The sequence below is a fragment of the Peromyscus maniculatus genome, chromosome 20, assembly GCF_049852395.1.
Source record: "Peromyscus maniculatus bairdii isolate BWxNUB_F1_BW_parent chromosome 20, HU_Pman_BW_mat_3.1, whole genome shotgun sequence".
Taxonomy (NCBI): domain Eukaryota; kingdom Metazoa; phylum Chordata; class Mammalia; order Rodentia; family Cricetidae; genus Peromyscus; species Peromyscus maniculatus.
The window spans coordinates 26,960,403-26,987,953 of record NC_134871.1 but is presented as its reverse complement, the minus strand read 5'-3'; the positions used below and the strand labels follow the sequence as shown (position 1 = coordinate 26,987,953).

Sequence of the window (27,551 nt, the reverse complement as noted above, 5' to 3'; positions counted from 1 at the left end):
TAAATGTTTGAAGAGTTGATTTAAAGACTTAAGAATTAGCAGTAGCTTTGAGAGCACTGTTGTCCTGTTAGCCACCTGGAACCTGACAGTGAGCTAAGTGAGCAGAGCTGTGTGCTCCGACACATCGGTCAGCAGGCATGCTTTTTACACTGTGGCTGCTCTTGTGATAAATCAAGGAAGTATAAGGTTAAGATTGAGTGGGACCTAACTACTGGAAGTTACTATTTCAGGCAAATTTGATATGACAGAATATAGGCAGAGAATGATGATCACTGTCAAAGACATTCATGTATTTTGTGATGCCATATATCATATACATGACTACTTTTTTGCATTCCACTTGGCTATAATGTTGAGGTGGTCACTTATGAATATGATTTTCTTGATAAAAGAGTTTTATTCTCTTTATTTAATTCTATTTGAAGAAATACTATCAAATTCCAAGAACTTTTACTTTGTGAGCAAAATTTAATACACATGTAATGATAAAAAAAATATTTGCTAATCTTTTGATTTTATACTTAAGTAAATTTAATTCATGTCTTTTCAAAGATCCTTCACTATGGTATGTGCCAATAACATTGTCATTTCTTGGTAATTTGATTTATGGATGTTTGAAATGTGATAAGTTAAAGTGGTATGCATTTTGTATTCATAAGGAAATCTTTTAAGGTAAATGAGGCCTTATCATGAGCCTCAAGGATAATCAGGCACATCCTATATCTTTGAGTTTATGTTTTTTGGTTTTTGAGGGGGGTTTTTTGTATTTTCATTTCTTGACTCTTCAACAGAAAACCATTTATGACATCCAACCAGACTTAGGAAATTTGTACTTCTTTAGAACATTGCTAATACACGGGTCTGTCTGTATTACTGACTATATCCTTCACTTTGCCTTCTTGAGAAGAAAGATTATGTGCTATTTATCCTTGTTCTCCAGTGCCTAAGGTAGTATTCACTGAGTGAAAACCGTGCCTGAGTGGAAACTCAAAAAGAAATTTTGGCTAATTTGGCTAATTTGTTGAGTCTGTCCCCTGAAAGTGATGGCCAAATCAAAACCCTGTCTGTGCATTCTCTGCAGTCTGGACTTTACACGTGTCACCACTTTCTATGGATCTATGAAGGTCGGTGAATAATTAGGCTAAAGACAATAAGATCCTTGTGATACTTCTGGTAAGAAATTAAGACACACCACCTGGAATTGGTGCAAATCTGCACCATGTACCCATCAGGGAAGCGCAGAGTCCCAGAGGCCCACAAACTGAAGTTCCATCCGTGTGCACAGCTTTTAAGTGCAGTGAGAAATGTGTGTATCTGATTTTGAAGTTCAAAAAAGAAGTGCCTTTTAGCTTGAGTGGTTAAGAAGGGGTTATTTTTGGCTTTTGCTTTTCTAGGAGGGAGTGTAATGAGTAGTTCTGAAAGAAGGGAGATTTGAAGAAACACTGAGGAGACAAACTGATAGCATCTAAAGGCCTGAGCAGCATAAAAGCCGGAAACTGGTCTGCAGAAAGAGCCAGGGGCCAGAACTGGGACTCATTCCTCAGAAGTTTGCAGACAAGTTCATTTTGATGAGTCCAAGTTATTCTACTGGGACATTTACCCAAAAGTACTAGAGGTCAGCCAAGCTCAATACTTGCTGAAGTGTGTCATCCAGTCTGCCCCGTACTCAGGAGTTGACACTGTGGGCACATGTGTGTCATCCAGTCTGCCCCGTACTCAGGAGTTGACACTGTGGGCACATGTGTGTCATCCAATCTACCCTGTACTCAGGAGTTGACACTGTGGGCACATGTGTGTCATCCAGTCTACCCTGTACTCAGGAGTTGACACTGTGGGCACATGTGTGTCATCCATCTACCCTGTACTCAGGAGTTGACACTGTGGGCACATGTGTGTCATCCAGTCTGCCCCGTACTCAGGAGTTGACACTGTGGGCACATGTGTGTCATCCAGTCTGCCCCGTACTCAGGAGTTGACACTGTGGGCACATGTGTGTCATCCATCTACCCTGTACTCAGGAGTTGACACTGTGGGCACATGTGTGTCATCCAGTCTACCCTGTACTCAGGAGTTGATGGTGAGAGCATTTATGTCGTGCACATATAGTTTCACATTTCTAATTTTTCCTTCCTGATATCTAAACTAATTTTTCTTCCTGTTAGGATCAGAAATCTCAGGTCTCTCTTGCCTCTTTGTCAATATCTCCATAGAACACCAGGTTCTCTTGCTTTGATGTTTAGCTGCACTAATTTAGACTATGAAGACAAATTCAGATTTGTCAGAAAAGTATGGAATTTGTACATTGTGAGAAAAAATATGCTTTTAAAAACATATTTCAAATCTTTGGTGGCAACCCAAAGTATCTACTAATTTTTATATTGCATGTTTCTGAGTTTCCTGAAATCAAGAAATGTATGTGTGTTTTCCCGACACTGGTCCCCTCTGTCATGGAAACATTACATTAATATTGATAAATTAAGTGTAATCTGAGGGTAGATGTACATATGTTATACATACATTTATTATTGTTATACATAGTCATACTTTCTCAAAAAGCATGATGAGTCTGTGTTTTACCCTATGTGAAATTTAGCCATTGAATTTTAAAGTATGGTGTGGCAACAGACTGCTTACATACAAAGGAATAATGTTCTTAAATACTTAGAGATAAGATTAAAATATATTATGAATTTAGGGTTTATATTAGTTTTATTGAAAAAAGGCCCTATAATAGTAAAATGATCTCTATTTTAAGTTAGTTTTTACCCAGAAGTTCTTAATATATTGGTATTACTCCTCTTTTGGGAAAAATATGATCTTGAAAGATGTCATATTATATACCTGCATCTGCTTGAAACCTGGTAGCTTGATAAATTGATAAGATAACTGGGTCATGTGTTAAGTTTTCTGAAAAACCAAGCCAAACAGAGATCCTAATAAAAGAATGTTACACATTTCCTTTTAAATACAAAAAAGTATTTCTCAGGGCTCTTAAATTACCATGTTCTAATACCAAGGGAAAATAAAATCTGGACTTCGAGTCTTGTTTGTACTTAGAGGTTTTCCGGACAGGAAGGCAGTCTTGATGCAGTACAGTAAGCCACAATACCAGTGGGGCATTACAGGTGAAGAGCACAGCTGTGCCCACACTCCAGTGGGGTCCAACTGTACGCTGAAATAGTTCCTGTGCAGAAAGAGAGTTTGCTTAACTTTGTTTCCCAAGAGTAGATCATATTAAAATGTTATAAAATCATGACTTCCTGCATTTGAATACTTGTGGTTTCTCAACTGGTTCCAAGTGTGTGTGTGTGTGTGTGTGTGTGTGTGTGTGTGTGTGTGTGTGTGTGTGTGTGTGTGTGTGTGTGTTCCACATGCATATCCATGTGACTTCCATTAGCTGAAGATGTATAGAAACTTTTCCTTCTTAAAAAAATAGCATGAAAGGCAGATGCATGTTAAAAATACATATAAGCAGAAGTATTAGAGATTAAAACATTTGCATTTTACCTCATTAAATGATAGACTTTTACAGTGAAGTGGAAACACAAAATAAGCAGATTCTGTGGTCAAAATATACTTTTTTAACTATTAAAAACTATACTCAATTTGTATTATTCTATTTGATGACTATATCTCCTGCATTATAAATAACTGAGTGTAAGAAATGGTCTTCTGAAAAAAAGAAAGAAAGAGTCTTCTGAACAGCTTTAGAAACCTGGAGCATGCCATCAGGTTCACTAACACATGCAGAATGGGAGTTCCAGGGTGCGGATGGGAGGAAGGGTGATTTGACACAAGCCTTTATGTGTGGTGATAGATTGTGTACCCCAGTAAAGCTGACCTGGGGATCAGAGGACAGAGCCAGCCACTAAATTAGACATAGAGGTCAGGCAGTGGTGGCACATACCTTTAATCCTATCACTCGGGAGGCCGAGATCCATCTGGATCTCTGTGAGTTTAAGGCCACACTGGGCTACATGAGAGAAACAGAACCAGGCAGTGGTGACACACGCTTTTAATCCCAGGAAGTAATATGACAGGATACAGAAAGGCATATAAGGCATGAGGAAACAGGAACTCACTCTCTCTTTAGACTGAGGATTTCATAGAGGTAAGAGCTAGTGGCTGGCTGCTCTGCTTCTCTGATCTTTCAGCTTTCTCCCTGATATCTGCCTCTGGTATTTTTATTATAACACTTTTTAAGATTCATGTTACATTTATGCATCTAAGAGGCCCGTTGAACTCCCACTGAATACACTCAAATATAGCCATACTTTGTCAGAAAGACAAAGAAAATATCCTGAAGCAACCAGAGAAGCTGCTTATTATATACGTAGACAGTCGAGACGATTACCATCTGATTTCTCATCAAATATCATAGTGCTAGAAAACAGTACATTCAAAATGCTGAATGAATACTTTTCATTAAAACTGCCCAACTAAAGTTAAATGCCTGAGGGAAATGGCAAAAATTAAACATGTATCCTACATTCATTTTGTTCCAAAGAATGTACTTTTTAAAAACCTGAAAGTACATAAGCACTCATAATGGCTGTGACAGCATGCACAAGCCTTGCACACAGACACATCAGCTAAAAGCCCCGCATGGACAGGGGAGGGAGAGTCGGTTTTCCTCAGGAAGACAGCCCATGCGAGGTTACCCGTGCTCCAGTACACGGTCCTGCACCCATGCACATATAGACCGCCCCAAGCACTCCGCTCACTCAGTGAGTTCAGGAGAGAGAACACACGTGAACTGGAAAGGGAAATGTGGTAGGTTAGAGACTAGGGGGGGAATTTGATCAAAATAGATATGTATGTGTGGAATTGTCAAAAAAATGTAAAGTATAAACGACATATAAATATAGTCTATTTTTCCTCTTTAAATAATGAAAGAGCATAGTTTTTATAGCCATTAATTAGGTATCTCTGAGTAAGTTCCCTAACTTGTATCAGCCACAGCTAATTTATCTGTAAAATGGAAATATTTAATCACTAAGCTAATATATAAGAAACATAGGAAACTGCAAGGTGACTTGGTGGGTAGAGGTGCTTTTGCACAGGCCTGACCCTCTGAGCACGGTCCTCCGACCTCCACTTTCTTGCCGTGGCACACCTACACATCATGCATCCGCACACACACACAAGGCAAATGTGGTAGGATCTTCTCTCACCATAGTCTTCCCTCAGTGGTGATCATCAGTTAACTGGACTTCCTGGGAAGGCTAGTATACTGGGAGGAGCAAGGACAGTCACAGACTGTTGTGGAAGCAGGCATCGGTAACTGAGTCAGGACTGAAAACTGCTTTTGTATTCACTAACCAGTCCCACGCGGTCAAGCCTGCCTTGTTTGTGGGAGGACAGAGGAAAGAACAGCTGAGCTGGGTCATGGACTTGAGTGACCTAGTCTGTCCTGTCGACCTAACAGCACAGGTGTACAGGAAGGACAGTCCCTCTGCCCTCCGCCTAGGTGGGACTGGGCCTATACAGGGGTGGCTAATTGCCTCACTTCAGCAGCCACTGCACAAAGAAATGGGAGCTATTCATCATGAGGACAGATGGGCAGTTGTAACTGCTAATAGTCTTGGCAGTACTAGTGAGTAATAAAAACAAATTAAGTGCCAAAATATTCTTTGTACCAAAAATATTTTTAAATGGCCAACACACATGCAAATCTTCCCAAATTAGCCATCAAGTGGAAACAAATTGTGGAATAACATTTTAAATGCATAAATAGATGTGCTTTTACCAACTGGCAGATATACAGCCTAAAATGTATTCATATGCAAAGGCAACATATGCTTAGAGTGCAGTTGATTATATATGGCTGGCTAATTTTTTAGATCCTGTCAAATAGTGAATAGGAAAACAAAATGTAATAAAAAATTATAATCTTGACAGTCATTTGAAATGTACCATGTGTTACATGGGGAATGTGAGACCAGTCTACTTGTCCCACTTCCCATGACTCAGTACAAGATAGCCAGGCTTTCTAAACTGTTCTTTGGCAACCAAACTTTCTTGGAATAGTAATTTTCTTTCAAGTTATGCAGCACAGGCATTAGTCATAAATCCTCAGTTATAGATATATAACTAAAAATCATTCACATGGCCTCCTTCAAACCTAAAAGCTCATACTAAAATTATTTTAAATAGATCACACAAAACAGAGCCAACTCTTCCTTGGGAATAATTAATTGCTACCATATGAAGCTGTAAGAACAATGTGACCATGTTTGATTTTTAGTTTTATTATGTCACTACTTATCTAGAAACTAGCTGGGTGACGTTAGCTTCTAACTGAAAGACAAAGGAAGATAAGTGAGCTGCAAGCAATGCTGTGCACAAATGGGTTTGATGGCAAAGTCATCTGAATGAGAGAAGCAGGGCCCAATGGATGCTTTTAGAACAATACAGTGTTGAAACTGACACTGTCATCTCCCTCCATTCATTAATGTGGGGTGTGGATGATACAGGAGACTGAACCGGACCTCTCTCACACTAACTAAGCAAGGGCTACACCCAGCTGTATTAAATCAATTGAAAACTTTGCTCAGAATATCCAGTATACTAGCTCATAAGCAGCTACAGCTCTTTCAAAATATTCAACCAAGAATACATGAGATGCACAAAAGTCTGAAAGAAGTACCAAGGGCTCCTTTTAAAACCAGACATTGATCCTCTCTTCTACTTGAAGACTCAGTCGCAGCTTCCTCTCTCTCCTCCCTAGTCACCATCGAAACAGATTTATCCTCTCCTGTCTGGACACTGAGTTGTGTCTATCCCTCTCAACCTCGCAAGATTCATTTCACCCGAGCACATCCTCCTTACCCTCTTGGTTGGTGCTCTCTCTCATTCTCAGAAGTCCTTTGCCACAGCTGCCAGCCTTTTTCTTCAGTGCTCTCAGCAGTCATGCAGATGATGTAGTCGACTTCTGCTCCTGTTTTCTCTCTCCAGTGATCCCTCACTCCCTCATACAAGCCCTGAACTTGTCATCTCCCACAACTTTCCTGCCCTCCATGTCAGTTGACCACCATCCTGATCTCCATCAGTGTCTCATAGCCTTGCAGCCTGACGGCCCAGGAGCTTCTACTACCGTCAGCTCATTAAGCTGCGTGAAGCCCTCCATAGAGTGCTCGCAGTTTTCCTGCCAGCCTACTGTGTTTCCATACTCTTAACCAGTCTCTATTCCTAACTAACTCATCATTAAAAACACCCTCTAACAAACAAATACCCCAGGCCCCACTAGTTGCCACCCTTCCATTATATGCTCCTGATGGAAGGGTGGTGCAGGATAGACTGTATTAAGTTCTGTATCAGCAGTTAATCCCCCTTTGCACTCTGGAACAGCCAGCTCCTCACTGACTATTTCTACTGGGCTCCTTGGTACTTCCTACTCAGTATGTCTACACCTGAGTTCATGGTTACCCTTTGACAAAAGTGACATTTCTTACCCCTGCATCCATTCACTGCCAGTCATGCACAGGAAGGAGTAGAAGGCCCTTCTCCAGTGATGAAATGCTGACAGACCCCATCTTGTCTAGTCCTTGCACAAGTAACCATAGCCACATTGAGCTCACGAGTACAGTGGCTGTGCCATACACATCTCCCCACCCCTGGCTCTAAGGTCCTTTCTGTCTCCAGCTTCTCTAGATGTCCAGTGTAGGACAGAGCAGTCCAGCATCATTTCTCAGCTCTTTGGCCCCCAACAAGTTGTGAGCTCTTTTTTTTTTTTTCTTTCTTTATTTTTTTTTTAAACTGCACTTCTCTTCCCTCCATCCCCAGTGTTGAAACAGCCGTCTTTCATTGATTGAATGGCCTAATGATTTCCCACACTGCCTCCAGCTTAGATTTTCTTATGTCAGATACTGAGTCCATTAGAACCTACTGGTGTCCTTTTCCTTCTAATTTCCAATATGACAGCCAATTTTCATTAGCTATTGTGTGTTTACTTTGATGTAGAATTTCTGGTGCAGAGTCAGAAACAATTTTTAACCCTATTCACAATGTAAACCTCTCCACCAAGACAATGCAGAATTTTACATTCCATTATTTATATTATAACTACACACTGAGTATGTTAATGTGCATTTCTAAATTCCTCTAGTCTTCCACCAAGGTTCTTGAACTCCTTTCTAAGGTTCCTGCTTAACTCATATCTCATATTTCTTCTGCCCCTAGTTATGAGTCCCTTGATCCAAAGAGGAGGCTCACTGGCTGCCCAGAGAGGAGTTAAAGAATGAGATGCTTTGATCTCTTAAGTTGGTGTGTATAGAGGACCATGGTTGATGGTTATGTAGCAGAAAAAGCATGTGGAGCTATGGTGTGGTCAAGGTTTATTTTATTTGTGAAAGTTCAGCTCCATGTTTAAAAAAAAATCTAAAAAGGAGCTAAAGAGATGTCTCAGAGATCAAAAGCACTTGTTCTTGCAGAGGACCAATGTTCATTTCCCTGAACCCACATGGAGGCTCACAACCATTGTGACTCCAGTTCCAGAGATTCTAATGCCTCTTCTGGCCTCTGTGGTTACTTCAAAATACTCGACACATAAAATCGTTTGAAGATCTAACTAGGGACCTACTGCTTACCTGATTGCAATGGCAGTCGAGCTTCTGGGGCTCCTTGGGCTCTTGCCCAAGTAAGTAACTAAGCGCTAACATTCTTTTTTTTTGTTTGTTTGTTTTTTTGTTTTTCGAGACAGGGTTTCTCTGTGTAGCTTTGTGCCTTTCCTGGAACTCGCTTGGTAGCCCAGGCTGGCCTCGAACTCACAGAGATCCGCCTCCCTCTGCCTCTCGAGTGCTGGGATTAAAGGTGTGCGCCACCAACACCCGGCCGCTAACATTCTTTAAGAGCTTACTATATGCTAATGAATTTTTTTTGCCTCATTTTATTCTTACAAAAATGTATGACAGTAGTTACTTCATTATCCACTTTTTAGAGGAACTAATGTTAGAAAAATCAGTTTACCCAAGAACCTATAGTAAGTGGAGCTGGGATTTAAATCCTGATAGCTCTAGCTGCAAAGTGCATGCATTTGTCTTCTGTACGTTTTTGTGGCAAATAGATATGGGCTGAGTCACCCATATCAATTCAGTGTGTAAAGGTTTGCTCATTCACTTATGAATTATGCACTCATTCAGCAACTCTGTGAACATTTGCTGTACACCCTTGCTGGGTGTGTGAAAACCTGGTGTTTGCCCAAATGGACATCATTCCCTCAAGGAATGTGTCTTCCAGAGAGAATACCATGTATAGAGATAAATATAACATGTTGTGGACATGAGAAGAGCTGCGAGATAGACTTAAAAAAAAACTATTGGCATTCAGAAAAGGGAGAAAATTTTTCTATTTGGGGATTGAAAGGCTCAAAGAAAGGTAATGTTTGATTTGGACTTTGATAGATGGAAAGGATTTAAACATGAGACAGTGAGAAAATAGGTATTTCCAGTTTGAAAAAAATATAGAAATAATGACCCAGAAAGGCTATAGAAAAGCTTGCCATGGGTATCAAGAAAAGATAATTTATTTTCTTTTTACTTCTAGATCTTCTTTTTGTTTTGTTTTCTTTTGTTTAGCACAGGTTGGCCTCAGATTCCCCAAGTGCCTGCATAGCTGAGGATGACTTTGAATTTGTGATGACCTTCCTCCTCCTCACAAGTGCTGGGATTACACATGCACACCTTACTAACAGTTTCAAGAAGCAGTTGCTTTCACTGGCTACTCTGTAGTACTTTTAAGTTCCCCAAACAGATACATCTGTTTCAATGTACTCTTGCGTTGATTTCCTTTCTTCTTCATCCAGCATCTCCCTCCTCAGTCATGCATGCTCAGGATTCATCACTGGGGGGCTGGAGAGGTGACTCAGTGGGCAGAGTCCTTGCTGCCTGTGCTGGCCAGTTTTGTGTCACCTTGACACAAGCTAGAGTCATCTGAAAGAATAGAACATCACTTGAGAAAATGCTCCTCGTAAGAACATTATAGGGCATTGTCTTAATTAGTGGTTGGTGTGGAAGGGCTCTATAAGAAAACGGGCTGAGCAAGCCATGGGGAGCAAGTCAGTAAGCAGCACCCCTCCATGACCTCTGCATCAGCTCCTGCCTCCGGTTCCTGCCTTGTGTGAGTTCCTGTCCTGACTTCCTTCAGTAATGGCCTACAATATGGAAGTGTAGCCAAATAAACTCTTTCCTCCCCAACTTTCTTTTGATCACGGTGTTTCATCACATCAGTAGTAACCCTAAGACACTGTCTAATCCTGAGGACCTGAGTTCAGTGAAAACCTAGTGTAGCAACCTTCACCTATAATCCCCTTGCTGGAAGGCAGAGATGGGAGAATCCCTGAGGATCCTTGCTGACCAACCAGTGAGCTCCAATTTCAATAATATGAAGAGTGATGATAGAAGATGCTTGACACTGATCTCCATTCTTTTCATGTGCATGTGTGTGAACTTCACTGTAGGTGGAAGTGAAATATGTTCCTGCTAAATGATGAAACATAACCCATTAAGGAAGGAAAAATTTATTTAGGAAAGTTTTTTGTTTGTTTGTTTGTTTTTGTTTTGTTTTGTTTCTGTTTGTTTTTTAGATTTTATTATGGCCTCCAAACTTTTAAATGCTAAAGACAAATTGTAAAGTAATGTATCCTTCTTCACTCAGGGGTCTCAGTCTAATATAGTCTAGTATATGAAGAGTTAAGGGTCTGAAGTATGTTAGAGACCTGTACAAGAGTTAGCGCCAGCTCTGTTTGGCAACTAGGGAATGTGTGCAAAAGAGGACACATCTTACTGCAGTGCTTTTCAAGACAAACAGGAGTAACCCACATGCTGTCTTTTTAAAGCTAAAATTGTAAGTTTAATAACACATCTCATGTATCTTTTGTGTATATGAATATTTGTTACTCAGTTAGATCTTTGTTGTATATTTACAGAGCGGATTAATTACAAAGATATTTGAGTTGTTTTCACTTTTCCTACTAACATTGTTGAAATACAAATGCAAACACATAATATGCATAACAGAGACACACATGTACATATACATGCTTTCTTTCATTGCCATAACAGTAAAACAAAGCCTTAGAAATAAACTAAGAGATGTAAGCACTTAATTCATAGTGGCTAGGAATGTTTTCTTTTCCCACATACCTTTGCAAAAACTGGAGCCGTCGATCTTCTTAAGCTGCCAGATTAATAAATACATTATCTCATTGTTACATATTTGCTTAAATTACAATTTCTTGAGTATTACTAAAGTTTCATAGCTTTTCCTGTGTATTGGCCAGTTTTATTTGTTCTGTGTAATAGTTACTATTAATATCTATGCGTTAGCCTATGCAAGCTGGTAAGTGATTCATGGGTGCTATGGAAAGCATCTGTCTCCTAAGTCAGAAACAAGACTGCATTACAGACAACCCCACAAGCACTGTGAGCATCACATGTGTGTTGATTCCCCTTGCTTTCTAACAAGGGCTATGCAGAAAGGTCCTGGGGGATGCTGCACTGCAGTGGACACTGGGAACAGCTGAAGTATGTGGAGCTAGAGTGGTGTCTCTCTTTAAGGCACACATGTGTTCTTCTTTATGCTTCCAGTTGGTTCATAAGAGCTGTCTCCTGTCTGAACAAATAGTGCCTGGTCTCTCATTGACTCTTGCCTTTCTTACCTTGTCTGAATTTTTATATTTGACTTTGATCAGTGATGCTTTTTCCTGAATGCTGAATTTTGTTGCATACATAGCAATACTTTGCTGTTTCAAAATCAAAATGCAGCAGCTTTCTTTTCTCTTATGCTTTCACGCTGTGGTCATTACTGGTTTGATCCTGTATTTACTTCTGTGTGAGCAATGATGTAGGGTCTCATCTGGTTTTGTCTCTAAACATCCCCCCCCTCCCCGCACGTCTGAAAGCGTGCTCTTACTTCATCAACACTCGCTGCCTATTGTATCTTAACTCTGGCTATAGCTTTTGAATACTGTAGTTTCAGAAAAAGCATAGCGTTTATTCTCCATTATTTTTCTTTTAGATAGAAAACTGTGGGTGTTTTTACTATTGAGTGAGGTTTTTTTTTAATGAATCTTCTAGAGTAAACAGGGTTAATGTAACTGAAAAGGATAGCCTACAGCATTCTTTTATACCTTTATCTTACTATCAAATTGTAAGGTTATAATTTTTGGAGGTTTAATTTGCATTTCAGTGAGTATATTTTCAGTTTTATTATCTTTTAAATTTTATTTATTTATGTGTATGGTTGTTTTGCCTGCGTGTGTGTCATTGAACCATGTACATGTGTGTGCCCTCAAAGGTGAGAAGAGGGTAGGGTGTCAGATCTCCTGGGGGTGGAGTTACAGGTGGTTGTGAGCTGCCGTATTGGTGCTGGAGATTGAACCTGTGTCCCCTGCAAGGGCACCGAGCCACCTCTGCAGCCCCATCATTTCTAGTTTATAACTTTTTTTTCCCTTTATTTTCCATTAGGTCCCTTGTAGTTTGGAATATTGGGATGAACTCCAGAAAGTTTTTGTTGCATTTCAAGAATTCAGCCTGTCTGAAAGCAAAGTTTGTGAATTGCAGTTGCCAGATATCAATCTTGTGAGTGACCAGAAGAAACTGGTGTCCTCAGATCTGTGGAGAATTGTCCTGAACAACAATCAGAATGCAACAGATGACCAAAGGTAACACAGGCGGACGATAGAGGCAGCGGTTAGACTGGAGAACGGCCAGCTGGCGTCTTGTCTTCTCCCACGCCTCCCTGCTGACCTGTAGAGTGGAGCGCTAACAGGCTTGTGCCTGACTTAGAGACAAACAGTAGAGCTCAGTTCTGCTGTTTGACAGTCTGGGCCTTACTCATAAAGTAGTCTGAGAACCCTGTGAGAGAACCTGTAACCTAAATGTAGAATGAAAACATCGAACAGTCAATCAGACCTAACAAGCCATCCTCCCGAACTCAAAAACACAGGGGAGTAGCCGAACAGACTCTGACGTTGCAGTTCGCGTGCTGAGGGTAAACGTGGGGCAGTAAAAGGAGGATGACAGGAATGTGCTTGTCAGCCTATGAAGTCAAACTGAAAATACATTCATCTTTAGTGATCTTTTTTTTACTCTAAGAGGTAAACCTTCAGACACTAGGAAAATTTGACCAACCAAGGTCAATTAGCTGATGTTTGCAGCTGTGAAGTCACATTGGTCATAATGAATTCCAGAATCTATAAGCTTCAGATAGTCTGATCATGTGTCCAGAACTTCCCAGTCCACTTTATAACTCCAGATTATGCCCAATTCTGGTATTTGCCTACTTGGTGTGTTTATAGACTTAAAGTAGGGAAAAATAACTCCAGAAAGCTATTCAGCATGTGCCCTGGTTCACGTGCCCTGCCAAGCTTTTGTCCTTATGCTTTCATGAAAGATGAGAAGAAGAATGTGAGCCTCACCCAGGGGCCCTTCCCTGGGCCATAGGCTGTGTGTGCAGTGAGACCCCGCTATTCTTCCCTTTCAGTGTCTTACCTTCTGGCCCTCCTCATGGGTTAGCCTAGGGGCTGCCTGGCTCCCTTGCCCATTCCCTTCCTTTTCTTCCTGGATAACATTCAAACACTCATGGGAAGGAAGACGTCCACCACTCCAGGGCTTTGCAAATCAGGTGTTGTTTTGTTTAATGTAACTTTGATTCTGCCCATATGTAATCATCATAACACAGCATTTGTGCTGGTTTTTACTTTATGTTGTAAATAGTGGCAAATGGTTTTTATTCTGAAAGTATTTACTTGTGTTAATAATATGAGCTTGTTGAAGCACCATACTGAAGTGACTCTGAGCAGCATTTTGGTCTATAGCCTCACAGTCTCTTTCATTGATTACATTGTATGTTTCATAAAAATAATGTTTTTTAACTTTATATATTCTATCTCCAGGATATCTAGGCTCTTTAAAAATAATTACCTTCCAACATATTACCTAGTAACGTATTGTCAGTGAAAGCACATGTGAGAGGTAGGGTCTTGATTTTACTGAAAGGGAAAGAGCAGCAGCAGGCCTCAGGGATGTAGCAGATGTAGAGGAAGATTGCTTTCTCAAAGCAGAGGTTACTCCTCACAAACCCGATTTCAGAGAATAAGCTGCAGACAGCTAAATTGATTTTTTAAAGCCGTTTCATTAATAGTATCAAGTTAGAAATGATCTCTTGATTTTAATTCTGGGAGAATGCATTTTCACCATGGAGAGGCCTCTGGGCAAGGTCAGTCCCTCTGACTCTGAAGCTTCGTAAAAGTTTCTGGGGTGGTGAGTTTGGTGCTGTTGAAGTGCAAAGCCCTCAGAGGCCGGAAGTGCGCGCAGCCGTCACACTCGGGCTCTTCCCATCAAGCTGTCGGCATTGTAGTCCCAGACCTTTGGCCCTTGCTGGGGAGTTTTCACACTACCTAATATTTTGTGATTAATCTTATTTTGAATTGTTTGGAATGAATACCTTTTCAAATAGAAACTGGTATTAATGAAATTTAATTATAACTGCTTTAAAAGCCAACATAATAAATTGAACTGGAGTTGGGGAAAGCCAGTCGGGTTTCAGAATGGAGGGCCATGAGCCAAAAGAAGCAGAACAGTTGAGGAGATGCTCTGCTCTGAGCTTTGGAACTACAGATGGTTATTTAAGAGAACACTCTGGAAAGGGCACAGTTACAGACTGTGTGGTAATAAGAGACCCCCAAACAAAATATTCCAGGAGGCAGCTTTGGTATTGAGCCTTGCTCTTGTGTTGCTGGGGTAGGGGCAGCAATGAGCACTCCACACAGAAGGCTAATGAGTGCACACATAGGTTGTCAACGTCTTTGGTTCCACTGCTTGTAGAAGAGGGTTCTGGAAAGCCTGCTGCCCTCTGAGCAATGCAGAACATGCTTGCCAGATGTATTAGAGTAAGATGCAGAAGAATATAACTTGAGAGGCTGCTTTGAGAAGTGTGGCAAGATTGAGACCAGAGAAGTTACAGAAGACAAGCAGAGTGGGGGAAGAAAGAGAAGACTTGCTTTCATAGCTTTTGATGGTCATGCTACAGTTGATAAAATTGTCATTTAGAAATACCACACTAGTAATGACCATAATTGGGAAGTGAAAATGGCCCTTTCTAAACCAGAGATGTAGTCTGCTGGAGCACAGAGAGGTCATGGAGGTGGGGCTGGCCATTTTACAAGTCATGGAGAAACTTTAGGAGAAGAGGGGCTGGGTCAGTAGAGGTGGTGGCAGCAGAGGCGATTTGCCAGAGGACTTTGTTTGCCAGTGCAGAGGGGCAGTTCTAACATTAAATGCTAGACATTAGTGTAGTCTGTATACAGTATCTCATTTAATATTCAAAAAGTAAATCTAATTACTATTTTCACACATAAGACTAAGACTAACCAGGTTGAAGTAACTTGTGCATTTCTACTAGAACTGCATGATTTTAAACTAGATTATCTTCCCCTGTTCACTCTGCTTGCCTGTGTGCTGTATTGTAAAACTGTATTAACCATGTAGAGATGCAGCGGACAACTGAGAGCTTCGTTGGTAAAGACAGATTACTGTTGGTCGATGTGCCACTTTTAGTTCACCCTGAAAGAGCTTATATGGATGAATTTGTAGATATTATTTCTGACTCCCACGTGCCATTAAGATAGGATCAGTTTATATCCTGACATCCTGAATTCCCCCCTGTTTTATTTAAAGCATTCATGACCTTCTAGAGGTCACCCAGAAAAACTAAGAAGTAGTTTGGCTGCCCTGGAGATACAGCTGTGTAAAAGTCCTGCTGTGTGTTCTCTGTTTGGGCTGTTTTCACTGCTCTACGCATTTGCATTTACAACAGACTTCTCGATGGTTCAGCACAATGCTGGATGATGGGCTCTGCCTATTTCTAGAGTTATTACTTCTAGGAACTGTTTTCTTAGCCTGTTACAAGTGAGCAACATCCAAGCGCCCTCTAAATACTCTGATCGGCCGTAAATTTGACCTTTTTTGAAAGGATGAAGTCTGCAAACATGAATAGTATAGGTTGTGAGGTTTGGAGTCTACTTTCTATTTCTGCCTGTTTCATTCATTCTGTCTTTACTGTAGTATATTAAGTGCAGGGACAACTAACACATCACTCTGTCTACAAGTAAACACTCCATTTTAACCCTGAGGATGAAATTTCATTTGAAACCTCACACACAATTCGTAGAAAGTTGCTTAAACCAGCTTTCCCACCTAGAGACATTCTGAGAATTCCACATGTTGGGCACAGTGATGCATGCCTGCAATTGCAGCACTTGGAGGACAGAGGCAAGAGGGCCGCGAGTTCTAGGCCAGCCTGAGCTGTAGAGCAACTCTATCGTAAAGCAATCACAGCTTCATTGTGCACAGTGTTGGTTCGGTTCTGGTGCGCTGGAGTTTGTATTCTGTCTGTAGTCGGTGTCGGTTGACCGGTCTGCAGTAAACACAACCACGTCAGCGGGACTGCGGTCAGACGACGCAGTCGGCGCGCTGGTGTGCTTTGCCTTCACGCCGCTCCCTCACAAGCACTTTCAGACGGCAGCTGGAGTCACACCTCAGAGACCCCACACATCCATGCCTCCTTCTGAGTTCCTCTCCTGTGTCCATCCTCATGTCCTCTCCCTCCTCCGGGAGAAGGTTCTATTGTGTAATGGAATGGTGACAAATGGCAGTGTCACCGGTTAGGGTGAGAGTTCTTTGAAAGCCAAGGACTTAATCCTTCTGAAACTGGATGACTTCACTCTTCATTTTAACCAGACCACCGTGGATAAGAGGACAAGCAAGTGAAGAGAGAATTCTTGTAGTGTAATAACCACAGGACCACATTCTTTGTGCATAGTCATAACTTTGTGCCACTTAATGCAATATTCAGGGGGTCTTCAATAAAGAGTGTAGATTAATTCACAGAATACATGTGGGACAGTCAGAGAAGTAAAACAGTGATGAAGCATTTGTGGTGACACAGGAAGTTTTAGGTTTTTAAACAGAGTCACACTCACAGTTGTGTTCTCCTTACACCAATAGGACACCAAACTGTCCCTAAGTTCTGTGAAATGAGTATAGGAAAAAACTGGATTTGATCTAAGTCAGCATGCATGGAGGCTGAAGAAAGGTTTGAAAGTTTTCTGCAAATAATCCAAATAGAACATTCAACATAAATTGAATTTTAAAGCAAAAACAAAACTCTTGTGTGTGAGTAATGCATGATAGTTGATGATTAATATATTGACTGGAGGATTTTCAGTTCTGGCTTTAAAGGCCTTTTAGAAAGACATTGTGCTCTTGTGATACTGGGAAACAGACGTTGCTGAACTTGTTTTTCACAGCTCTGCAAGTGAATCTGGTTCTCAAAGCACCTGCGAGCCCCTCGTGACTCCAACTGCCCTGGCGGCTTGTACCAGAGTCGACTCCTGCTTTAGCCCGTGGTTTGTCCCGGCACTTTGCATGGCCTTCCGGTTTGCACAGCTGGAGTTCCGTCTGTGTCATCACTTGGACCAGCTAGGCACAGGTACGCGTCATCGCAGCATCAAGAGGACAGCTGCTTAGTAGCGCCATGGCACTGAGTGTTCTCCATACGGTGCCTCCCTTTACCGGCACCGGCCCTGGACACTGGCAAAGCTACTCTAAAGTTGATCTGGTACAGCAGGTGTGACCCCTACTCCTCACTGAGCAGTATTGTAGTACCATGTTGTGACATGTTTCCTAAGAGCATTTTCAAGGAAGTTTTTTTAACTGCAGATTTTACTGTAATTCCAATTATGATATCTTTGAAAACTTGTTTTAGTCTGTATCATACATTAGTGAGGAATAGATCCCCAAAGTACTTGGTGCTTATCACCTGAGTTCACAGTGCACATTCTCATTAAATTACAAGATGCATATTTTTACACATTTAAAAAACATGAATAAATTTTCCCCACCTAGCAAAAGTATGCTCCTATAAATTCCCAGTGTTACTTGAATAATTATTTCTCAAGCATTGTGTTCAGTATCAATGCTTTTCTAGTTAATACAGTTTGATTTAGGTTTTGGGTTTTCAACCTACATGTTATGGCAAAAGGAGGGGGTCATTAAAACTGGACACAGCTCCTGTGAAGCACCATGCCTTTTCAGCAAGAATAGGGTTTAACTGCCTTTTCCTGAGTCAGTCTTTGTTGTTATAGAGATTTGGGTAGTAGCTAGAGTTTTCCTGCCTTGCCCACACCACAGTCCAGACAAATCTTTGTCATCCGCCAGTCCCACAGCCACTCAGACCCAACCAAGTAAACACAGAGACTTATATTGCTTACAAACTGTATGGCCATGGCAGGCTTCTTGCTGTTCTTATAGCTTAAATTAATCCATTTCCATAAATCTATACCTTGCCACGTGGCTCGTGGCTTACTGGCATCTTCACATGCTGCTTGTCCTGGTGGTGGCTGGCAGTGACTCCTTCTGCCTTCCTGTTCTTTTATTTCTCCTCTCTGTTAGTCCTGCCTATACTTCCTGCCTAGCCACTGGCCAATCAATGTTTTATTTATTGACCAATCAGAGCAACACATTTGCCATACAGAACATCCCACAGCAGGTGGTTACAGAGATTTAGATGGTTGTCTCCTCTTGTTACTGTAATCAAAAATTTTATCTGTGGAAGTGAAAATTTATGAACATCAAGCACTAAATTCAAGAACAAAGGGAGTTCTTTAAAAGTCACCTCATCTGTCTCCATGAAAGACTGGCACATCTTAATTGGTATTTGTCTTGTTTTCTTAAAAGCCTCACCACAGCACCTGCAGCCATTCATTCCTGATAAAAATGTGCCATCTGAGCTGGAGTACATGGTTATTTCCTTCAAAGAACCAAACCTGTATCTTCGACAGTGGAACGGTGACTCTGTCTGCCAGGAGATCCGGTTCTCATCTCAAGTAGACTGTAAACTGCTGGAGTGCAGAAACGTCACCATGCAAAGTGTGGTGACACCCTTCAGCATCTCAGGGCAGATGGCGGTCTCCAGTGACGGGGTGCAGAAGCTGCTTGACGGCACCGTGATGGTGGACTCTGTGCTGGTAAACTTCGGGCAGCATGCCGTTCACTCTCTGCACACTGCAGTGCAAGCGTGGCAGCAGGTATGCACGTTCCAGAGCGGTTGGCCATTCAGCCGCATGTGGTCTGTTATTACACACTCCATGTTATCGCTTGTACTTAATTATGAGTTAAGCACAAACCAGAACGTGAGAAAATGAAGAATTTGATGGGTGCCGCTGTATGCTGGCCTTCTTTGTCTAGGTAAAGTGATGTAAGGGTTCTCTTTAGAAAACATTGGAGAATGTGGGTTCACACACGCCTCAGAGATCATGCCCATCTACAGCTAGTGTATGACTAATATACCATATCTGGGTGGAAAGTAACATATTCCCAGGAATTTTTCCAAAGTGCTATGCCTTTATTTAGCTGAGGCATTGACTTTGGTGTGCACCAGAGTGTCTAAATGTTCCGTGCAGAAATGAAGGGCTTACAACAGAAACATAATGCACAGTGGGATAGAACCTGGGAACAGAGCAGTCTAGTCTTGCCCTTTGTTGAAATCCTGCCTTTTTGATTCACTAGAGTATTCTTATACTCATAGAAAATCATGGTAACTTTAATAATTTTCTTGTATTTTTGTAAGAAATTGTTCATATCGAAAAACAGAAATGTATAACCCAGTGTTGCATGGCATATTTAAGATAGGAAACCTCCAGTAGTCTGGCAGTATGGAAATGGCCCCACAGAATGTCTGAATGATAATACATCCAGAGATACAGCAGTAAGTTGCTTCTGCTTTGGGGCTAATTTTTATTGCTGCATTGTGTTGCCCTCACATTTAGTCACCGTTTAAGCTGAGACATTTGTCTCCATTTGAGCATGTCCAAACACTGTGGTAGAGCTGGTAGAGCTGGCTTCCCAGGATGAGTCCTTCTCCTGTGCTGACCTCCTTCAGTGGCAGGCATGGGGCGGGGGGGGGGGGGGGGTCTGCTTCTACAAGAAGTTTCTTGGGGATGAGGAAGAGAACTTGGGGGGAAGTTTTATGAGAATAACTTGAGGATCTTTATGGAAACAATTTTATGAAATAAGTAGTTCTAAATTTTTTAAGTTCTCTAACCTAAAATGTTTATGAGAATTAGATTTTATAAAAATAAAATTTAATGTTCACTTTATACGCATGAAGACCTATACAAGACTAGGGAATTAATTGCTTGACATGGTACTACAATAGCAAAGGGAAGAAGATAACACATCTGGTTTATATTTTAAGTCTTTTTTAAGGGCATTCCATGGTTTTCTTGTTGCAAAGGACATGCGTAAAATAAGAGCTAGTGTGATCTAAATCTTTGCAGCTGGTTCAAATAGCAATGTGAAAAAAACTTCCATAGCTCCAATTTCTAGGGTTTTTTTTTCATATCTTGAACAATGCATTTAATAAAAAACAAACGTAGAAAATAGAAAAGAATTCTTGATAGAGCATTTAAGCCCAGGACATTTTTGTCTTGGTATGAGAGCTTTATAAGAAGACTCATATGTAACAACTACTGCAAGATGGCCTTCAAAATATCAGTTTTCTCCCAGAGAAAAAAAAGATTCTCCTAGACACAGCTATACACATAAATAAAATATGGTACATAAATATTTAAATGTTTCAAACCACATCAGACTGTGAATGACTGACTGGTTAGCACAGTGCCTTGCAGGAATATTCCATTAAATAGAGCCATGTGTCACACAGCAGATTGCTGACAGGTACATTCTATGAATAGTTGGTTCTGATTTATACAGGGATTTGGCAATGTTAACATGAGCCACAGAGGATATGCTTCTGTAATTGTTGCTGTAATTTTCTTGTTTCCTCCCATGTCAAGGGTACTTGCCACCAAGTTTTAATGTGGTAGGCGTCAAACCCTGTGTATTCTAAAGTAAATACGAAAGTACACTACTTTGAAATGAGAGGACATTTGACATTGAAATGGGCTGATAAAGGCTTATTAAATTCATTATTTCTGTCCTGAATGTAGTTTATTGCCTTTAGAAGGAAGTTTGAAACTTGAATTTTATTGTATGTTTAATAATGCTGACATATAGTATAGTTATTGGCAATGAAAAATGAATTTAATAAGTAGAACAAGAGATTTGAGTTCTTCATTTACTCTTTAAAATCAGCTTATTATCAGGCATGAAACAGTTTGGCCCTTCACCTTCAGGTCATAAGTTCAAAATTAACAGAACTTTCCATCAGTTCTGATTTCTGTGGCTGTAGAAGGCTCCCCACCCCCCACCCCCACCCCTACCCCCGCCCCCGCCCCGCTTCTCTCTCTCTCTCCCTCTCTGTCTGTATGTGTGTGTGTCAGGATGATGGCTTCTTTCATGAAACTAAACTAAGAACTCAAAACACCACTTCCTGTCTGTTTCCTAGGTCTGAACAGAATAGCATTAAATGGAGGTCATGCTCACATGTCTCCCTTCAACCAAATGTTAGCTCTACTCTGCCTATTCCTGTCCAACAGGACATGAACTTGCAATGTGAATAAGCCATCTTGTAACTACAAATCCTTGCAGGCATTCTGAGACTTAATGTAGATAATGTCACATAAATTAATATATGCATTTTATATGCTGTAATAGAATCTAAAACATTCCAAGAAATGTTGAGGCTTATTACAGTTATAGTAAATTCCATAGATGAAGGAGAAGTTGAGAAACTTCCCCGAGGACCTCAAGGATTCTTTAAAAAAATGTAAACAATCCCTTTGTGTTCTTTAATTTACATTTTCCCCCTAAAATCCTCATCACATTAAACCGTCATCAGGTTTTAGGGATGAGGAGAGGGATGTGATTTTTTTTTTAACCTCCATCTGGTAACTTAACCTCTGTGTTGAGATTGATCCTAGTTCATTATGAAAACTGAATTTTAACCTCGGGGTGTGGAACTGAGTGGGAATTGTAGTCATACCCTTCCTTCGTGTTTGTACTCTTGCATGGAAAGGAGAAAGACATGTTTACAAGGAGAGCAGTCTATTTTGATTATATAAGACCAAGTGGAAAAATCAAATCAAAACTAATCATACACTGTGACTCTGGTTTGATTAAAGGTTTTAGATAAATACATTAAATAAGATTGGGTAGAGCAGGCTTAAGTAGTCGGGGCCAGAGCCGTCAGGAAAAACCCTTCCAAATGAGCATAAAAGTGATGGCTTAAATTCACATTTTGAATATTTTTCTAGTTTTTATAAAATCAATATATTTTACCAATATAATTATTAATGTTAGGCTAGGTATGGCTCTTTGGTAGAGTGCTTACCTGTGTGCATCTGGCCCTGGGTTCAATTCCCAGCATAGTTAGAAACAAACACCTACTTGTTTTTGTTGTTTCCTAAATGGTTATTGAGAACTCAAGTATCGGCAATACTATGAGTATTAGAGGTAAAGTTGTAAAAGATCCAGGTCCTATTCCTTCCCATAGACAGCAAGTATAACATCTGAGTGGAGCAAACTAACAAGTCCTCTGAGCTGATACAATGTGATATGCCAGCATCAAATAGAGAAACCTGATCAGGCCTGGGGAGGGCTCAGAGAGCTACTTTGAGGCACTGGCATTATACATACAACCTACAAGCTGGATACACACAAGTTGGTCCAACAAGAGGTAGAGGAAAAGAGGTCCCAGCAGAGAGAAGGGACTGGGCCAGGAAGCAGCTGGACACCTGACTGAATAAAGGAGGGCAGGGATGTGAAGTGCCTTGGGGAGGGGGCAGGACTGGAGTGCCCTTAGAAAATGGCACTTGAAATGCAACTAGTGTTGTAGGCACAAGCCCAGGAAAAGCAGACACCTGAAACCCAACAACAGATATGGTTTAAGCTCATGACTAATGGTTAAAAGCCATGTCAGAGAGCATTAATGGTTACAAGTGTTTGGGTCTCAGCCAGATTAGTGTGCCGTCAAGCAAGGTTCTCCACCATAAGAATCGAGAGGTCACGCAAGAATGGATAGATGATTTAAAAAGAAGAGGAAAAAGAAAGAAGGAATTGTAGTAGTAGTGGTGGTGGTAGTTAGTGGTAATGGTGGCGGTGGCAGTAGTTACAGTAGCAGCAGCAGTAGTAGTAGTTACAGTAGCGGTGGTAGTTATAGTAGTGGTAGTAGTTACAGTAGCCGTAGTAGTTACAGTAGCGGTAGTAGTTGTTACAGTAGCAGTAGTAATAGTTACAGTAGCGGTGGTAGTTATAGTAGTGGTAGTAGTTGTAGTAGTTATAGTAGCAGCAGTAGTTACAGTAGCAGTAGTAGTTATAGTAGCGGTGGTAGTTACAGTAGCGGTAGTAGTTGTTATAGTAGCGGTGGTAGTTACAGTAGCAGTAGTAGTTGTAGTAGTTATAGTAGCAGCAGTAGTTATAGTAGCAGTAGTAGTTATAGTAGCAGTGGTAGTTACAGTAGCGGTAGTAGTTGTTACAGTAGCAGTAGTAGTAGTTACAGTAGCGGTGGTAGTTATAGTAGTGGTAGTAGTTGTAGTAGTTATAGTAGCAGCAGTAGTTGTTACAGTAGTGGTAGTAGTTGTTATAGTAGTGGTAGTAATAGTAGTGATCTTCAAGATTATCTGGGAGAATGAGTCCTGTCAGGGTCCCCTCGCCACCCAAAAATATAGAACACACACCCTGGGAGTATTCTGCATGGCTGGGGTTGGATTCTGTTTCCCCCAGTTTTTTGCTGATGGAGCTGTGGGTCTGGTCTCTGTCCTGGCTGGATATCACTGACATTCATCCATACTCACTTAGACTTCATGCCTCCCAATCCCTGTATCATCCTGCTTCGGAGTTATGTCACTCTTTATTTTCCTCCCCTCAGTAAAGGGGTATACTGTAGGATGTGACATTCTTTAGATCCTGAGCCAGAAAACAGAGGCCACTAGAGAAGTATCTGCTGTCTGTTACCTCCCATTACCTGCACATCAATGAGCTACTTGGGAATTCTTCTTTCCTCAAGTGGATACCTTTCTTAGCTGCACTCTTAGTTTCCCAAAAGCATTTGATTGGTTCTTAAGCCACAAGCTGGGTGACAAAGACAGTGAAGCCAGTGTTCTGATGTCACAGCACCCGGTAGGGACTCCTTTAGGCTGAAACAGGTATCAGCATAGGAACTTATTACTAATCAGATGAGCCTTCACTGTTTAATATTAGCTACTGAGCTATTTGCTGAATGAAACAGACACTGGGAACTTTTTCAACTCACATTATTCCTCTTAAAAACTGCAACTTGGCCTTTAAATGGATTCTGGAGTTGATCTGTTTTGTATGTTCAGCCTCTTAACAATAGAGGGAAAGTTATGGTTTTATTTATATCTGTCCCTGAGCAGATTTACACACACACACACACACACACACACACACACACACACACACACACACACACACACACCTCTTCCATCCTTCCCTCCCTCCCTCTTAAGAACCCAGGGTTGTAGTAACCTAAATGATCCTTACTTTCTGTAGGGTACAAACTGTGGCTTTGGTAATTGGCCTTGATTGTGGAGTTTAGAGGGCTAGGAACATGGTAATTTTAGCCTCTAGTATTCTGCTCAGAAACGTGCATGACCCAGTACAGCACTCTTTATAGCATGTTAATTCGTTTTAAGAAATGTTAAATGTTTGTGGGATCTCATTGTTCCTTTCTTCTTCTGGTGCGTATGATTTATTTTGTAGGAGTATAAATTGAAACACATTCCTGGAACGTACGATGTCTTTAAGATATTTTTGTTGTGCTTATCCTGAAAGTATAGAATATTCTGTATACCAGAGCTAATGACAACAGATCCTTTAACATTTGTGTGTTATAACAATGGCCACTGGGCAGACAGCTGCCAAACATCTTGCAATTAATCTGATACACACATTGGCTTTCCTATTCTTTTCCTTCCAGAACAAATGCCCTGAGGTAGAGGAGTTGGTCTTCAGCCACTTTGTGATCTGTAATGACACACAGGAGACACTGCGGTTTGGCCAGGTGGACACTGATGAGAATATTCTGCTGGCCAGTCTCCATAGTCACCAGTACAGCTGGCGTTCTCACAAATCCCCACAGGTATTTGAGAAGCAGTCTTACAAACAGCCATTGTTCAGGTTGGGATTTGTTTATTCTGCATTTATGTGTTTGTGTCCGGTTATTTCCCTGTGTCGTGGCATCTGATGGAAACCCAGGGATGTTCAGAGGCCATGCTTCCCGTGGAATGGAGTGCTTCCTGATAGCATAAGTGCTGCTCAGGCAGAGAGGCCTCTAGAGCTGATGCACAGAGGCCTGAGTCCTGTGCTGGGCAAACTTGCTGTCCTTCTGTGATTTGGTTTTCCCATCTACAGAATGGGGATGAAACAGTCCCCGCTCTGTAGAAGGTGTTGGACTGATGCCTGGTTTGCAGTCAGCATTATGTGCTGAGCACAGCACCCATTCATTCACTCAGATTTCCTCTGTGCACGTGTACAGCACCCATTCATTCACTCAGATTTCCTCTGTGCACGTGTACAGCACCCATTCATTCACTCAGATTTCCTCTGTGCACGTGTACAGCACCCATTCATTTACTCAGATTTCCTTTGTGCACGTGTACAGCACCCATTCATTTACTCAGCTTTCCTCTGTGTACATGCACAGCACCCATTCATTTACTCAGATTTCCTCTGTGCACATGTACAGCACCCATTCATTTACTCAGATTTCCTCTGTGCACGTGCCTTGTACCGGGTACATGCTTGTCTCTAGCAGTGCAAACACAGCAAGTCATTCTGTGGTCTCAGGGACAGCTCAAGACAGCGACTATAATGACACACTGTGCCCCGGGAGCACTGGGAAAAGACATAGCAAAGGATGTCTGTTTTCCAAGTGGTGTAATTCCACTTTCCTGTCACTTTAGATGGGAATAATTAGCGAGATGTTCCCTGCAGGGATAGTCTAGGGATGAATTAAACGCAAAGATGTGGTCTTAAATGAGAAAAAGAAATCCAAGCAAGTATTCTCAAGAAGGATGTATTTCTAAAACTCTGGGCAATAAACTATCTGCTTGTGATTAAAAGTAAGCCATTAGATTAGAGAGCATGTTTTCCCATGTGGTCCACAGGTCTGTTCCACCCTCAGGCTCCACCTCCCTTCTTTCTCCTCTGTACCCCAAAGAGCTAGATTCTTGTCTTTTACTTATTTTGAGTTTTTTCACATGAAATGACCCCACTGTTATTATAAAATTTGGAAAAATAGATACGATGAAATATTCTTTATCTAAATATCTTAATTTTAAATCAAATTAATCTGACAGGGCTTTACAATACTTTTGTAATACAATTTTTTTGTAAAGCTTTGTTTTTATTATTTTTAAGTATGTGTGGGAGTGAGTAGGTCTGTGCATGTGAGCACAGGTGCCCGCAGACGGCAGAAGCCTAGGATGCCCTGGAGATGGGGTTCTGTACGGGCACGAGCTGCCTGACACCGATGCTGGGAGCCGAACTCTGGAAGAGCAGCACGTGCTCTCAGCCACTGAGCCATCGCTCCAGTGCCTTGTAACATAAATTCTTACAAAGCTTCTCACACAGTGGTACTGCACTCACAGTTGTCCTAAATCACACACACTTCCATTTCCATTTGAAAATGTTCCATGCTAGAGTTTCCATTTGTCCTGTGTGACATGATGGACATTGTATTTAGTTCAACTTTTTCTTCTTGTTTGTTTGTTTTTCTTATTGCCTGCAACAGTTAGAAGCATACAGGAATACACCCAGACACTTGCAATGGCAGCCATAGTAATGCTATGATCCTTTTCATCCTCTAGTTTACACGGTCACTGCATTCCTAGCAATGCACTACAAAGGCAGGAAACAAGCCTCAGAGTAGCTACACTAACATGTGACTGTGTGCTCTAGTAGCCACATCACCCACACACAGCCAACTATGGGCCTCAGCTGACAGGAAGCAAAACAGAAGACACTCAACCCTCCCCTCCGCGGTGTGACACCCCACCACTCCACCACCCCCACCACCCTGACCACCACCACTACTACCACCATCACCACCCCCACCCCGACCACCACCCCGACCACGACCACCCCAATCACCCCCATCACCACCTCCACCCCCACCCTGACCACCACCACCACCACCACCACCACCACCACTACCACCCCGGCCCTCAGGGTTCCTGAACATTGGAGCTCAACTGGAAAGGCCTCAGGACTGTGGGGTCATGCAGTTCCTGGGAAACAAGAATGGAAGGCCACTGCCACCATTACGCCTGTCATATTTATGTTTAAAACAGTTATTACTAGTTTATTTCACATCTCTATGTAGTTTTTTGCTAATATTTTAAATATAAGGGAGCTTATTTTTTTCTTTTCTGGAGACTTTTTATTAGTTTATATATGTAGTTCTCTACCCACAATCCTGTCTTCTTCCCCTAGATTTTGGCTGCATGGTTGGTTTGTTAAACTAGCCAAGCTGTGAGATTTTAAGAGAAGGGCTGAGAAACCTCTGATACAGTACACCATGGAAGCCTAAAGCTGAAAATTTAGATGATTCTCGGTCCAGGTGTGAAC

At 41.4% G+C, this 27,551-nt stretch overlaps 1 protein-coding gene across 5 annotated transcripts in view; it reads left to right on the top strand.

Annotated features, from left to right (window-relative positions):
• The window catches only part of Vps13b (vacuolar protein sorting 13 homolog B), a 568,282-nt gene that overhangs the window by 450,049 nt on the left and 90,682 nt on the right, over nt 1-27,551 (top strand). For all 5 annotated transcript variants that reach the window (XM_076555926.1, XM_042264499.2, XM_042264498.2 and 2 more), the window contains 4 exons: nt 12,465-12,661; nt 17,309-17,490; nt 18,738-19,087; nt 24,901-25,062. In XM_076555926.1, the coding sequence (XP_076412041.1) occupies nt 12,465-12,661; nt 17,309-17,490; nt 18,738-19,087; nt 24,901-25,062 (891 nt within the window). The remainder of the gene's footprint in view (nt 1-12,464; nt 12,662-17,308; nt 17,491-18,737; nt 19,088-24,900; nt 25,063-27,551) is intronic.